Genomic DNA, 15,605 nt, shown 5'->3' with positions numbered 1-15,605 from the left:
ATCTGCAGTTTGCCACACAGGGCACACTGTAAATGGTAGTCCCTTACAAGGATAGAGACGATGATAATAGGGTAATCTAATATGCTGTACAACAGCAGTACAGTATCTGCAACATATATCAGATTACAGCAAGGCAAAATCTCTCCCAGCCTGAACTATCCATTTGCAAAAACAGTTCTTTCCCTTTAGTGTATATATCTAAGGTAGCAACCTTTAGCTGTACACTGATAACCCCAATTTTTCAATAAAAACCCAAAGTACCTAAACTACGAATTTAACAATACTTACACCCAACTAAAATGTAGTCTCAAACCTAAGCGTAATTTCAAGATAGAACGCATCCAACATATTTCCAGTAATACAGAAAATGAGCCTTAAAAGTCAGCAGTGTAATCAAACAACCTTTCAAAATGATAAGGGAAATACATCCCATGTACAAGACATTTTAACAATGTTCTCAGGATTCAAACTTACCTGGAGGTGCAACCATTCTCTGCCATTTTTGGAACAGAGTCGTCTTGAGACAGTCTCGTGGAGACAAAGCATAAGCTTTGTGTCTGGACATCAGCTCCTGCATAGGCTCCAGTATAACACATAACTGAAATAAAAAAAAATATACAGGGATATTAAAATTGCAATAAATTTAAATTGGAGAAGCAACCCCTATAGTTCTTCTAGTAGTGATAAATTTTTATAATAAAAAATGTTCTTTTTTTAAATACACTCTAGAATCTAGCCTAATAAGCACAACTCGCTTTCTTCGTTCACTGGACAAATACTGTACCATGATCCTTAAAAATTCATGATACCAACTACAGAAGCTATTTAGAAAAAATAGAAACAACCTGCAAGACAGGTAAGGATCCTTGATACAGTGCAGTACTCACCCTGAGGTAGTTGAGGGTGTGGTTGGTAATGCCCTGCCGTGTTATGTTCTTACTAAGGGTCTCAACCATGCCAGGGTCTTGCTGGGAATGCATGGCCACAACGGACCGAGGAATCAATTCACGGTGGGCACGGACGGCAAAATGCCACGACTTGATTCTCATCAAGTCATCAAAGGTAAATTCTAAAATAAGTCGACCATCAGTGCAAACCTGCAAAAGATAATATAAAAAAGTGAAAGAAATGACCTTTTTAACACTTAAATAGCTTTCATAGCTTAACAAGGCATTTTCATTGTTAACATAGTAATCCTAAAGAAGCAATGAAAATAATTTCCAAAAAACGAGAATAATTATTACTGTACTATAAAAGTAACAGTTGTGCCTCATAATATGACCTAATTACTGTACGAGATTATTAATTATATTGAATGACCTCTGCAACCAAAAACAAAAATAAAGAGGCAATTAGATAATCTCTAAAAATTAGATTGATAGAGATGACCTAGTCCTAACTTAAAGTAATTAGGATCTTTATGAATAATTTTAGGTACTGTATAGGATCTACTTTACTGCATGTATTGTTTTGTCTTAAGATTGGGTTTTTTCTATAAAACAACATTAAGCTAGATTTTTCCAATGCAACTTTATTTTGTTTTAAGGGAAGTACAGTCTTTGATTAAATTGTTTCCCCCAAAGCAATGAGATCGGTCTCCAGCAACGAGGCTTGACCAAAGATGCCTGAAGAATAAGGCACAGATACTGTATTTACATTGTCCTTTCAACAAAGCTTTGAAACTTGACCAAGTTTATCTTCTATATCATTCAAGTGGCAAAAGGTTTATATTATGGGGGGAAACTGATGAGAGAAAAGGCCAGTCTCTGGCACAAGATGTAAAATCTATTCAACATAATCCAGTAATATAATCTTTTTATTAACTATTATCTAATAAGATTATTTATGAGATTGAAAATGCAAAACTTATATTTACTGTTGGAAATTATCTTAATTCCAACCTTATTTAGATTTAATAAACAAAACAATTATTCAAAACCCAAAACAACTTACCTCAAATAGTAGATCCACTAGTAATACTTTGTGATATTGCCCTACATTACCCTTTTCCCTAGACATGTCCTAAGATACAGAATAATATAGATCACTTATCACAAGGTAGACGTTGAAGTGTTCCAAAATTGTTGTAGTCTTGGGTATTGAATCTTTAGTTTTGTTCGGAGTTAATATCCTATGAAGATGCCGGCCTTTCCACTGATTACTTTATATTGGAACTGTTCGCCGTGGCTGTGGTAACCTCGGAGGTAATTTACTTCTTACCTTTTACAGGTACATATTACGCACGTGCGAACTTAAGGCCTATTAGGCAATTACTAATTTAAGTCATTTAATTCATAAGTTTAATTTTATTATTCATTTCACTTATTAACACTAAGTTACTATACTAAGTAGCATCAAGTTATTTACTTTAATTTATTAAAAAAAATAGGTAAAGCTTCGAGTCAAGCTAACGACCGAACGGCTATTCCCCATAGTCGGACACAAATATCAATCCTTTCCGATTGAATTAATTAATTTAACGTTAACTGTACTCCTTATAAGGAAACAGTTTTGCTTTCCATTTCTTTTGCAACTCTTACCTCTATAATTTATTTTTGGTTTCTACCATTACACAAAAGCAATCCCATGAGATCAGCTATACAATAAAATCAACCTTAGCATTTACCAGCGTCAAAGAACAACTCCTTACCTTAGTGTACATAGATTTGCCATGATGAGTGACCATTGTGCACTGGTCACAGTCAAGGGTGATTGAGGTATTGTGAAAGGATTCTTTGGGGTGTTTTAAGGTATAGTATAACTCCGTGACACCACCTTCAAAGATGCTTCTAAAATACCGTGGTATCAAGGTTCTCCCGATGGCTGCAAGAGAAATAAAAGGTAACTATTAAGACAAATCCAATTTAATTTATCTAAATTAATTCAAATTTAAAATATAAAAAAAATGTAAATGTTTTTGACCCTTATGACATGAGCTGAAATTAATGCTTTCTCCTAATATCATACTACTTTACATGCCCCTAAATGAATATGAGCATCAATTGATTAACATAAAATGTACAAACTGTATTTTAACATTTCAAATCTCCTTTTGAGTTACAGTACTATACCAGGTAAATATATGTTTGGTAATTTTTTTTGCAACATTAGTTTACTCTACATGGAAGAAGCCAGAAAAAGAAAAAAAAAAAAAAGAAAGGCAGAAATGCATTTTTTTTATGTGGCGACTCCATGATATTGCTAGTCACCAACTTTGTAACTTCATAACTGTTTCATACTGTATAAAACTTCCTCAGTAGCGAGGCTAACTCCTTTATCACTCTTGTATAAACTTTCCTTAATCTGAACATCACATCTTACTTCAGTGCCAAATATATCCATGCATATGCTTCAAATAACCAAATCACTCGATAGCATGTTTGTCCTAATCACGAAAATCCCTTTAAACCCAATTCAAAGTGAACTTACAATCTTCCAGTCATTTAACCACAACTACTATATGCATTTTAAACTAGTAATGGATTACAATGGGTTCCATCTTTATCAGTGTGATTAACACCTTTATTTCAGTTTCACAATGAAATAAACTTTTACACAATGGATTGTGACATTTCTTTCTAGAGAAAATTTTCCTAATTTTCCTCCTTTATGTCTTTTTTTCCCATACAATATTAAGTAAAACTAGAAAATATATGTTCATTAACTATTACTCTCTTTTCAATCATTCATCGACATGCCTTACAATCTTCAATCTACGGTATACAGTATTACTTTTTCCATTCCTTGCTAACATACATTTATTGAACTTTTCCTTTTACATATATTTCAATTTTATCATTATATCACACTATGCAGTAAATTTAAAAATAATATCACAATTCATCCAGTTTAGTTAATAATAGTGGATTTTATTTCAACTAACTCAACATTCTACAGAGATAACATGTCCTAGTAAAACCACTTACTATATCTTTTGGGGCCGTCTTCAAGGCAAAAGGTAAGGGTGAGAGTGGCATCATCCTCAAAAAATTCCGTTGCAAATGCATCCCACCATAGATTATCTGATTCCTGTAAGGAAAGAAGAAAATATAGATTAAAATTTAATGCATAATAAATTAGCATTCTGGGGGTGATTAAACACAAAAGAGAAAGGAAAGGTAAAATATTACCATGGTTTCTTAGTTATAAAAGATAATAAAATATTACCTTTTTATACAAGAAATATTACAAATGGCTAATCTAAAAGTGTGAGACTAAGGAATTCTAACATACCCTATTTCAAATAAATAATTCCTAGAGATGCATCTTAATCCTGCACACACATAAATTAGATCATATTCCAAAGATAATTCTAGTTATGAATTCTTCTTAATCCCATTATTAGTTATGTATAACTTCTCTCAAATCTTGGATTAAGTTCTATTCAGAGTCAATCACTATTGACAAGGAAATTCAATCCTTATTTAGCAATTGCAGATATCAATGTAGCGTTAAAATTGTTATTGAAAAAAGTTGACACCAAAGACCCAGCTTTGTGTACGAATTCTGTTGGTAACACTGTAGGAGGGAGTATTAGTCAAGATTATAATGGTTACTTGCTTATGAAAGTTTTCTTTCTTAGCTTCAATGTCTCACCACTAAAAGAAAATTACGTTAACAAGTTTTCCATGAATAAAACATGGGTAAAGCTAATTTGTATCATCATCATCATCACCATCAGCAATAAGTATTTATCATACCACTGTCTTTTTCATTATCCTCATTCTTATTATCATGATACTTAGTAAGGAGACTACTGTATCATTCCTACAATTTCAAAGAATTACCCAATAGATATGAACAAATATGAGACAATAATTGACGAAAGAGTTGAGAAGATAGTTAAGATATATACTGTATACTGTACACGAAAGAAATTAAACTGTCCTAACTACAGTAGTTCTATCTATCAGAAAAGTTTCCAAAGAACTGCAACTTAGTAAAACAAGTAGATTTACATTATAACGCACAGTATAACATGCCATAATACACCAGTCTAAAAATACTGAAAAAAGTTGAAATTTCAAAATGGTGGTCGAGTCTTTCCTTCAGATTGAATGTGTTATTTACAAATCTTGCTTTTTATAGATGACCTCTAACCTGGACATTTCTTATTGATAACTAAGAGGGATATATTTTCTTATGATTTGAACCCAACTAACCACATTCTTTGAATCTATATATTTTACTTTCTTTGGGGATATAAATAGATTACATTTATGCATTACTACAGTGATATTCAAAAACAAAATCTATAAAACTAGACTTGCATTTTGTTCGAATACATTATCTAAAAAAAAAATTCTCAGAGATAGCCAAATTAACAGCATAATTTTCATCTCTAACATGAAAGACATGTAGTTAATTTGAGTATATTGTATATCTTTAAAAACAAAATCAAACTGTTCCATTCTCCTTTCGGAAAACAGCAGTTTGATGACAGTCTTGCTTTCATATCACTGTTGTTTTTAAATGGGATGTTAACACAATCTTCTACATTTGTATCTAAATCATCATTATACTGTACTATAATCAAATTATCTGAATTAGATTTAACTGTTGTATTACCACAAAAGACATTTATTTCCTTTTTCAATGCAATGTCTAACACAAGATTCCTTACCTATAATCAGAATTACATTTACTTTAGGCAATATTTTTAATAACCCTCTCATTTGGCGATTAATTCGCTTTATAATTGTCTTCTATAGCATAAACATACATATAAAAACAAAAGGAAATATTACGGGGTCACCCATATACTGTACACAGGTTTAAACGCATATTCATGCCTATGTACTGTATTATCATTATTATTATATGCTAGGATACAACCCTTGTTGGAAAAGCAGGATGCCCCAACAGGGAAAATAGTCTAGTGAGGAACGGAAACAAGGAAAAATAAAATATAATGCAATTGGCCAGAAGTTGAGAATTTGAATGATCATACTCTACTGTAAATATTTTCCTTATGTCAGGTGGGACAAGCAATATACATGTAGAATGCTTTTGCCTTTGTGGGGAGGGGAAGGAATTCCCAATTCTAGCCCTCCCCATGGAGATCTGGTTACCAAAAGTCATGCAGTCATTTCTAACTTTGGGATTGTGTATGATGCGCAAAACCACCTACTTAGCATGGCATCCCACGTTGAAAAATATTAATACAGATCCATCATTTTTTTTTTCTTTTGACAAAAAATTAATTTCGTTTTTGTTACACTAACATTTTAATTCCATTTTTGATAAACTACATGATCAATGATCTTGTTAAACTACTTCATGAGATGTTTACAGGCTCTTAAATGGAAACAACAGATGTTTTACAAGTTGAACAGCTTATGTAAATAAAGCTGATGTGGTTAAGGATTAAATGACGAATATAATTGATAAAGCATTAAATGCATAAGATAAAGCAACGAAATTATACAACAAAACCATGACCAACCTGATGAAAAGTTCTCATGTTAGAGCGCATTAAACGCTTTTCCAGAATTATTAGACAATAAAAAAATCTTTAAATTCTAAAGAATGAGACGATAAATTGGCCTATTAATTAACTGATCGCTGTCTAGATAGAAACATAAATGACATAATGACATTACACATAAAGCCGTATCGCATACAGTACAGTAAATACTACTTGACATCACAGTGGCCTCTCAAAAAAGTAAGAAGAAAGTTTCCTTCCTTTATTAGGATAACACTAATATATGGTTCAGATACAGTAGTGGATTTGGATAATACTAATTTAAGAGTAAGAACAAGACATAAAAATATTCGTCATAAACTCTTAACTTTTCTTGAAAATATCGTTGAATATTTTTAGACAATGAAATGAGAAGAAATAGTTGGAAAATATAAGTTATGGATATAGTTTACAGAACATCACCAGGGAACAATTAAAAAAGATAAAAATCTTTGTTTTTTTTTTTTCATAAACAAAACATCAAGGATTTGAAAATCGTTAGAAAAATTAACCTAATCAAATAATACTAAGTAGATTCATAGATTTGTTTATCAATCTCGTCTTGAGAATGAACTTACAACTACAGTATGTGAAAGGATTCTAGTCTAAGATTGTCATCATTCTTTGATATACAAATACTGATATATGCGACCCATAAAAAATGTCGCTAATATTTAGATTGACATGCACCCCCTCTCACCATGGTATGAATACTTCCTCTCACCCTTACTCGAGGGAAGCGGAGAGTTGAGCATAACCGAAAAGATATATATATATATATATATATATATATAATATATATATATATACATATATATATATATATATATATACACAACTTTAAATGTTAACAGTAAATAAATAATGGTCTTAAACACTTAGAAAAGGGAAACACATACAAAATCACCAAAATTAATCACAAAATAATCAATAAAAAAAACAGTTAAAAACTGGTGCAGAGAAAAATATGGAACGCAAAATATTATTACATCCGATTAAAAACTAAAAATTTAAGATGGAAGATATGAAGTTTTACAATCTAGAACTCAAAACAAATCAATTTAAAAATCAGAGAAAGACTATGGGACACTTAACAGAATTTAATGATTAATAAAAAAGCAGTTTTATAATCTATTAAAAAATTCCATAAAACTAATCTACTCACCTCAGATCTTTGTTGTAGCCGTTTATTAAGCTCATAAAGGCGGTAATCGGGCTGACCAAAGTATGGAGTGTGCCGTCTGTGAAAGGAAAAGAATATTTGTTTAATTATACATTCCAATCTATAACATTCAAAGCATTTAGTAACAGTAGATAAAAAAGATAATCTTCATAAAAGTACGTTTTTTTTTTGGGGGGGGGAATGCAAACATTATATATGTCTAATGCATATTATATATATATATATATATATATATACATATATATACATATATATATATATATATATATATGGATAAAAATAAACACAATATCGTGCTCAAATAAATAAATTTCTATCTCATACTGGGATCGAACCCTAGCCCCTTCAAATGAAAGGCCAGGTCTGGTGGCATGGTTTCAAGCGACCTGGCCTTTCATTTGAAAGGGTTAGGGTTCGATTCCAGTATGAAATAGAAATATATATATATATATACAGTATATATAAATGTATGTATATATATATATATATATATACAGTATATATATAAATGTATGTATATATATATATATATATAAAATATATATATATATATATATACAGTATATATATAAATGTATGTATATATATATATATATATAAAATATATATATATATATATATATATAAAATATATATATATATATAAAATATATATATATAAAATATATATATATATAAAATATATATATATATATATATATATTACTAGATACCTTCCCTTGAAATATGTAAGCAGGAAAATGACTGGTTTGGTGCGATAGATATAAGGGCAAAGCGGTCAGATAGGAAACGGAGTTATGAATGAAATGTGAATGTTTGATGTTAGCAGGTGAGATAGGACTGACTTGGAACAACAGATAGAAACCAGGTAGAGTTTGAGTGATTTAAAGAGGGGGAAATTAAGAGCATAATGCGGTAGGTAGGCAAGAGTAAACTTTTAAGGAATACAGAAATATACCCTATTACAGATGGCAATTAATAAAAGCATTAGATCTTGAGCAGGTATATGGGAGTAATGTCAGGGAAGAGGGTTAGAATAACAGAGAAGCCCAAAGTATATGCGAAGGTAGGAATGTTAATTCTTAAGAGTTTTTACTGAAGCAACAGTCGCATGTATGAGGGACTGTTGAGCCAACTCTCCTTTATGGTAGTAAAGTTAGGATCATGAATGCAAATAAAACGTATTGAAATTATTTTCCTTTGTCTGGACAAGTTTAAATGTAGCAAATAATAGAGAAGCGTTTAAGAATTCAAGATAAGTCGGAAAATAGGGAGGACAACAGGTTAGTGAAAATAGTAAATTCTAAAATTTTAAAAGGAAGGATGTGAGGAAGAACTAGAAAAGATGGACTGAAATAGAAAGGGTTTCAAGTCCAGGGAGAGCAAGAGCGTCTGATACTATTGGTAGATATATGAAAGACGGTGTGTGTGGGAGGGTTCAACGTACTAATGATGAGACTGCAAGTGTGCAAAGTGGTTAATGTAAGATATCCTGCCATATGAGAAGGGATTTGGTTATAACCAAACATTAAACACGGGGCGTAGAGAGATTCTAACTACGAGTCCGAAAGAGTTATAAATGATAGGTATTTTGACCTGCACATCCCTAACATCATACTTTATTCGGAAAAAAAAAAATCCTAATTGTACACACTACGACAGGGTTGTACATTTAATGTCATATCCCGTACTATACTCAACTTCACATTGATTAATGCTAGTATAGCACACTTGCCAGCAAGACCTTTAAAAAGTTAAAACACTTAAGCTATAACCATTCACCTCAGAACGTTGGCTGTAAAACAGAACAAGACGTATATTTTCTTTTAATAGTATTCCCGGGTAAGGAAAATTACTCAAGTAATAAAGTCGTGGATTGGTACTGAATAGTAAGGAAACTTCTCCATAAAAAAAAAAGAGTATTCGCGTCATAAACATTATATACTGTATATAAGACGAGGAGCACACCAGCCAAACAACAAAGAAGTTAGGAAAAGCACATACAGGAGGAGGAGAGGCAACCAACAATAAACTTGGGGGAATGGGGGACAAGTGAGAGAAGAGATGGGGGACCCCAGAAAGAATACGAGTGAGGGAGGACCAGGGGGTGATGGGGAACGCTCCCGGGAGGCAGCCCTACAAATTTTACGCGATGTGTAAATAAAACCAGTGCGATATAACATCCTTCGTAGTTCACTATAAATAGTATTCATGTTAAACGTTATAACGAGATAACGAAGAAACGATGTCTAATCATTTATATAAATATGATATACCAACACGTACATAAACGAAATTAAACGAAAAATAAGCCGCTATCTAAAATTGACAACACTGGCGGGACGAGAGAGAGAGAGAGAGAGAGAGAGAGAGAGAGAGAGAGAGAAGCGTCCCCTAACCATCCGAGAGTACTACCCAGGGATCCCCTACCAAGCCCAAAGGGCCCCGTTATTTCAACCCCTTACAAGATCCCCCATGACACAGCAGCCTACCAATGTTTACATCATTTATTTCCGAACCAGATCGACATGAAAACTGAAACGTCTTTCAGGAATTCATCAAACTGAAAACGCTAACCAGAAAACGTTCTATTTCGAAAGGTTGACTTGTAGAGTTCTCCACCTGCCCCCACCACCACACGCATTCTCTCTCTCTCCCTCCTTGTTCTACCACCCCCACCCTACCACAGAATAGCAGCCCCATCCTTCCCCCTTCCCCCTCCTCGCCAGCTCCCAGTCATATTGAGAACTAACTCGGGATCTCCCTACATCCGTCCAAATCTCCCTCCCGAAAGCTTTCCAGAACCCGTTGAACTGATTACTCCATGTCTAACAAATCTCTCAAATAAACCACCCCCAATTTTCATAAATGGTTGAAGATACAGCAGACTGGATGAAAATATAAACGAACCATTGCCTTCGTTTCTTGAAATTCTATGTAAATAAAATCAATATGATAAATTGTTTGTTGACATCAATGTAAGAATGAAAACAAAATGCAAGATCCCATTCCAGATATGTTCGAAATGATTTTTTTTCTTTTTACAAAGCTTTACCGTAGACAGACAAGAACAACTTCGGCTATAACAAGGAAGAGGGGGAGAGAATAATGATCTTGAACACTTACACTTACCATTGTAACGAAAAGATCAATACTAAATTTCTGTTGTAGTTTTCCCATACACTAGATAATAACTTCTCAGCGATAAGAATTTATTCATATTTAAATATACAATTGCAATGGTAAGAATAAAGTTTACGAATGCTGTTTTAACTTCTTTTTTTTTTACGTTAATAAAAGAGTGAACACAGCTTAGGATAAAAAAGCGAAATGTGAACACGGCTTAGGAAAAAGGTGTTACCATGGTTAGGAAACAAGCGTGAACACACCCTAGGAAACAAAAACGTGAACACGCCCTATGAAATAAAAACGTGAACACGACATAGGAAATAAAAACGCGAACACAAGATAGGAAACAAAAGCGAGAACACGGCCTTTTAATCCACAACTATATGCCGAGGAAATCTCACAGACCAGATACACATTGACCTCTAATGTGCTCTGGAAAAAAAAAAAACTACCATTAAAGACCAAGAACAAAGACTTGCATCTTTTCCTCGAACACCAATCACTACCAAATTTCTTGGCCGAGTCACCGTGACCCCGCCTTCTGTTTTCACTATCAATAGAGGTGCATGTAGAACAGAAGTGAGACTCAACACTGGAGCGTAAACGATGGGCCAAAATTTCCTTTGTTTTCCATCTAGACCAAGCTAAGGTTTCAGCCACATAGAACAATAGTCTGTAGATATTGTCTAGAGAAAGCTTAAGTCTGTAGATATTGTCTAGAGCAAGCTAAAGTCTGTAGATATTGTCTAGAGCAAGCTAAAATCTGTAGATATTGACTAGACCAAGCTAAGGTTTCAGCCACATAGAACAATGGTCTGTAGATATTGTCTAGAGCAAGCTAAAGTCTGTAGATATTGTCTAGAGCAAGCTAAGGTTTCAGCCACCTAGAACAAAGGTCTGTAGATATTGCCTAGACCAAACTAAGGTCTGTAGATATTGCCTAGACCAAACTAAGGTCTGTAGATATTGCCTAGCCCTAGACCAAACTAAGGTCTGTAGATATTGCCTAGCCCTAGACCAAACTAAGGTCTGTAGATATTGCCTAGCCCTAGACCAAGCTAAGGTCTGTAGATATTGCCTAGGCCAAGCTCAGGTTTCAGCCACTTAGGGCAAAGGTCTGTAGACATTGCCTAGACCAAGCTAAGTTTTCATTTCTACCTTTTTAACTTTTCTTTTTTTCATATCGTTACTGATTCCGGGAAAGGACTACTTGGCAACCCTTTTTCGAATTTCGATTGTACCTTTCGAAAATACTCTCCACCCTTCTTCCCCTGGTAAAGTATAACTTGAGCCGAGGGGCGTCGCTTTTATGGTGTTTATGTTTCGCGCCTTAGGCCTCCTGAGGAGAGAGAGAGAGAGAGAAAGAGACAGAGAGAGAGAGAGAGAGGTGGTTCAATGCTAGTTTTTCTGTATATACAGTATATACATACTGACATAAAGAAAATCTGAGGTAAATTTACAAAAATTTGGATTAAATAATAAGTTCTACGGACAAACCTAATAGCACACGAGGTTGGAGTTCCTAAATCCGGGGCAAATATAAATCCCGAATAAAAAAAAAATGAAGATCAGTAACATCGTTAAAATAGATCAGTCATTTATAAACTATAGAAATTGACTCGTGTTAACCTGTTCAACTAAATAGAATTTATAAAAACTTTGAACTTCAGAACAACTGATATTTGGTCGCTCAGCGAAAATGTCAACAAAGAAGCGTTAGTCGTAAGCACCCGTGACAATTGTTTCGTCGATTCTTCAATTCCATAAAAGATTTCACATAAGAATTAAACCCTCCATTGCTTGATGAGATGTCTGTGTGTATGTCTAAACAATATGATCTCTTATAAAAGCATTATCGAATAAACTACGTAAAATAATGAAATCACAATGCAGATTAAAGTTCGAACTTTTCACGAGTAAAACTCCACATTTGTAAGAATCTTCCTGTTGACCTGAAACGACGTATTTCCGTATATCAATAAAGTTTGTCAAATGAGTTTTATCAGAATAATATCTTTCTAAAAAAAAAAGAGTAAAAATCCATATACAAGGAAATTTGTTACTACCGTAATTTTCCCCCAGGCAAACGCGATTTCTTTCTTTATGAAGTCAATGAAGGTATCTGGTATTATTTCTATACAGCAGTCTACAGAATATGTCTCATTATACCAATTTCATCGCGCTCTCATTTTACACACGCGTGCGCACACGAATATGCACAAACCCACACACACACAATATATATATATATATATATATATATACTTCGAAAAAAATAGTACTATATTAAAATAGTCTCCATTTCTATCTTCCCCTCTTCTAAACCCAGATCTTCCACAAACTCCCATATCTTTCCACGCATCTGCAATTAAACCTGAAACTCTCTCTCTCTCTCTCTCTCTCTCTCTCTCTCTCTCTCTGTATAATTTTTCACCTATTATAACTTACAGGCTACTACATCATCGTCGTTCTCTTTATTATTATATCATATAAGCAAATAGTACAATTTCTTGTCTCAACGCCAATTTATCTCCCCACAAGTTTTTTTTTTTTTTAATTTTCCCCGTCAAATATTGACAATACTAATTTCCACAATATTCTTCTTCAATATTCCACTGTATATTGAGACTTGATTATCTCCAGTGTACACAAGGAAATTATACTTCAATATGAAATGCAAACATTGAATTCATAAAATGGATAAACCAAGTTATTCTAAAAGTTCAGTGGTTTATTAATGCATATTTGGCGTTACTATACCAAGATGTTAAGATTTCCTCCCTTCCACATTGAGATTAAATTATATAAAATTCATATTTAATAAAACTTTACTGTACTCAATTGTGCAGCCACTTTTCTTCTACACATCAAAGTGCTCTGAACACAATCATTTCTAACACTAGTAATGTTTGTCATTTAGAAAGGAATATAATTTGTGATACCTCAACCCAGAAGCATAACATTATTAAAAAAAAAAAAAAAAAAAAAATTATCACGGAAACATTTGAAGCGTGAACCTTGGACTTTCTATGCAGTAAAAAGGATTGCAAAACACATTTGCTATTAACATGAAATCATTACAGATACGAAATATTTGAAAACATTACCAGTAAATATTTGGGGAAACAATTAAAACTATTGAGAGAGAGAGAGAGAGAGAGAGAGAGAGAGAGAGAGAGAGAGAGAGAGAATCAGATATAGCTGCTGCAATTCGTAAGATGCTTCAAGATCCAAATTACCCCAAATGAGGAAACGAGGGAGGCAGTTTAATAAATTTGATCTACCTCTCCTTTACAACAATCACACTTTCGGCCACTTCCCTAATATCAGGTGGATCCGGAACAACCTCCTCCCCCTCTCCCCATCCGACACGGCCGCTTCGCTTCCTCTGTAGGGAGCAAAGCAATCCCCAAATAGGTTGCGACGTTGAGGACTTCCTCCGATTTGAAATTCCCACCCGCTTCATTTTACTCCCCTATACTCTTCTCGATTTCAAGAGGCGGGATATCGATTCCTCCTCGATCATATGGCCCGGCGATGGAGTTGAGGAGGCTATTCATCGTCAATGGGGAAAACCCGGAAGTTGCAAAATAGAGTTAACGAGACTGGAGAACATAATGCAAGAAATGAATTGGGGAAAGGAGTTAGGTAATCAGTGATGACCTTATAAGGCTTGGTATTACCGAAGGTCCCTTACACATTTAAAGGACCTTGGTAATGCTTACAGTGCATCGCCTGTGGTGCACTGACGGAACTTGGATTCCAATAAATAGTATTCCGAGGAAGAAAACATCCTTCTATGAATAAGGAAGGCACCGTGACATAATAAGGATGAAAAAAAGGAAAACCTGGCAATGTAAAGATATTTGTAGAAAGTCAGTTGAGAGAGAGAGAGAGAGAGAGAGAGAGAGAGAGAGAGAGAGGTACTAATGATATAATATACAAGGGAACATGAAAGTCCTAAGTTGTCAAAGATGACAGAGTACTAATTTGAAATGTAGTTTCTTATTAAAACCAACACGAATATATGAAATAAAAGTCTAAAGTTACGGTAATGCATAAACAGATTTACCATTCCAGGTGATACTTCGACATGGTATTTAGCAACCAACTGCTAGTAATTGTTGAACATTACCAAAACACCTAAGACATGTCAGGGAGGCGATGGATCATACACAATAAAGAGTCCATACAATCACATTTTGAATTCTTATAATGAAAATCAAATAGGATATAAAGCCTATTTCCATGTTTGTATTTCTTTGAATAAAAAATATATTATAAATACGGACGAGAAAAGGATACGGTGTAATTGTAAAAAGCAAGAGGTCACGACTTAAGAGGTCTGGGCGATGTCAGGCAAGGCAGCAGTCGGGACTACGGTCAACCCCAAAAGCCAAAGCGAAGTCCTTCAAAAAAAGGCAACCGTGTTACCTAAATACGAATGGCAAAAAAAAAAAAAAAAAAAAAAAAAAAAAAACACGCTAATAGAAGAAGAAGAAGAAGAAGAAGAAAGACTGCAAATATTCTTTGGCGATATGATTAACCCCATCAATACCATTATAAAACTTATAAAGGCTTAAAATAAAATTCAAGGACATTAAAACTAAACCACTCACCCATTCCATCAATATAGATCAATGGATTTTGACCTCGGGAGAACACAGCGCCGAAGTGTAATTTGGTGAAAACCCAACAGTTATTATTATTATTATTATTATTATTATTATTATTATTATTATCTAAGCTACAATCCTAGTTGGATGAGCACGATTCTTCAAGTCCTGGGGCTCCAACAGAGAAAATAAGAGAGCGAAGAAAGAAAAT

The 15,605-nt window shown here is 33.7% G+C and overlaps 1 protein-coding gene across 12 annotated transcripts in view; it reads right to left on the bottom strand.

Moving 5' to 3' along the window:
* The window catches only part of Chi (LIM domain-binding protein 2 Chi), an 84,128-nt gene that overhangs the window by 36,674 nt on the left and 31,849 nt on the right, over window positions 1–15,605 (bottom strand). For all 12 annotated transcript variants that reach the window (XM_068350972.1, XM_068350970.1, XM_068350971.1 and 9 more), the window contains exons 2-6: window positions 7,632–7,707; window positions 3,927–4,029; window positions 2,651–2,823; window positions 888–1,097; window positions 475–598 (exon numbers count right to left, since the gene is read on the bottom strand). In XM_068350972.1, the coding sequence (XP_068207073.1) occupies window positions 475–598; window positions 888–1,097; window positions 2,651–2,823; window positions 3,927–4,029; window positions 7,632–7,707 (686 nt within the window). The remainder of the gene's footprint in view (window positions 1–474; window positions 599–887; window positions 1,098–2,650; window positions 2,824–3,926; window positions 4,030–7,631; window positions 7,708–15,605) is intronic.

The sequence above is a fragment of the Palaemon carinicauda genome, chromosome 27 (genome assembly GCF_036898095.1).
Source record: "Palaemon carinicauda isolate YSFRI2023 chromosome 27, ASM3689809v2, whole genome shotgun sequence".
Classification (NCBI taxonomy): domain Eukaryota; kingdom Metazoa; phylum Arthropoda; class Malacostraca; order Decapoda; family Palaemonidae; genus Palaemon; species Palaemon carinicauda.
Note: the sequence above shows the minus strand (reverse complement) of the source record. Positions and strands in the feature narration are given on the sequence as shown.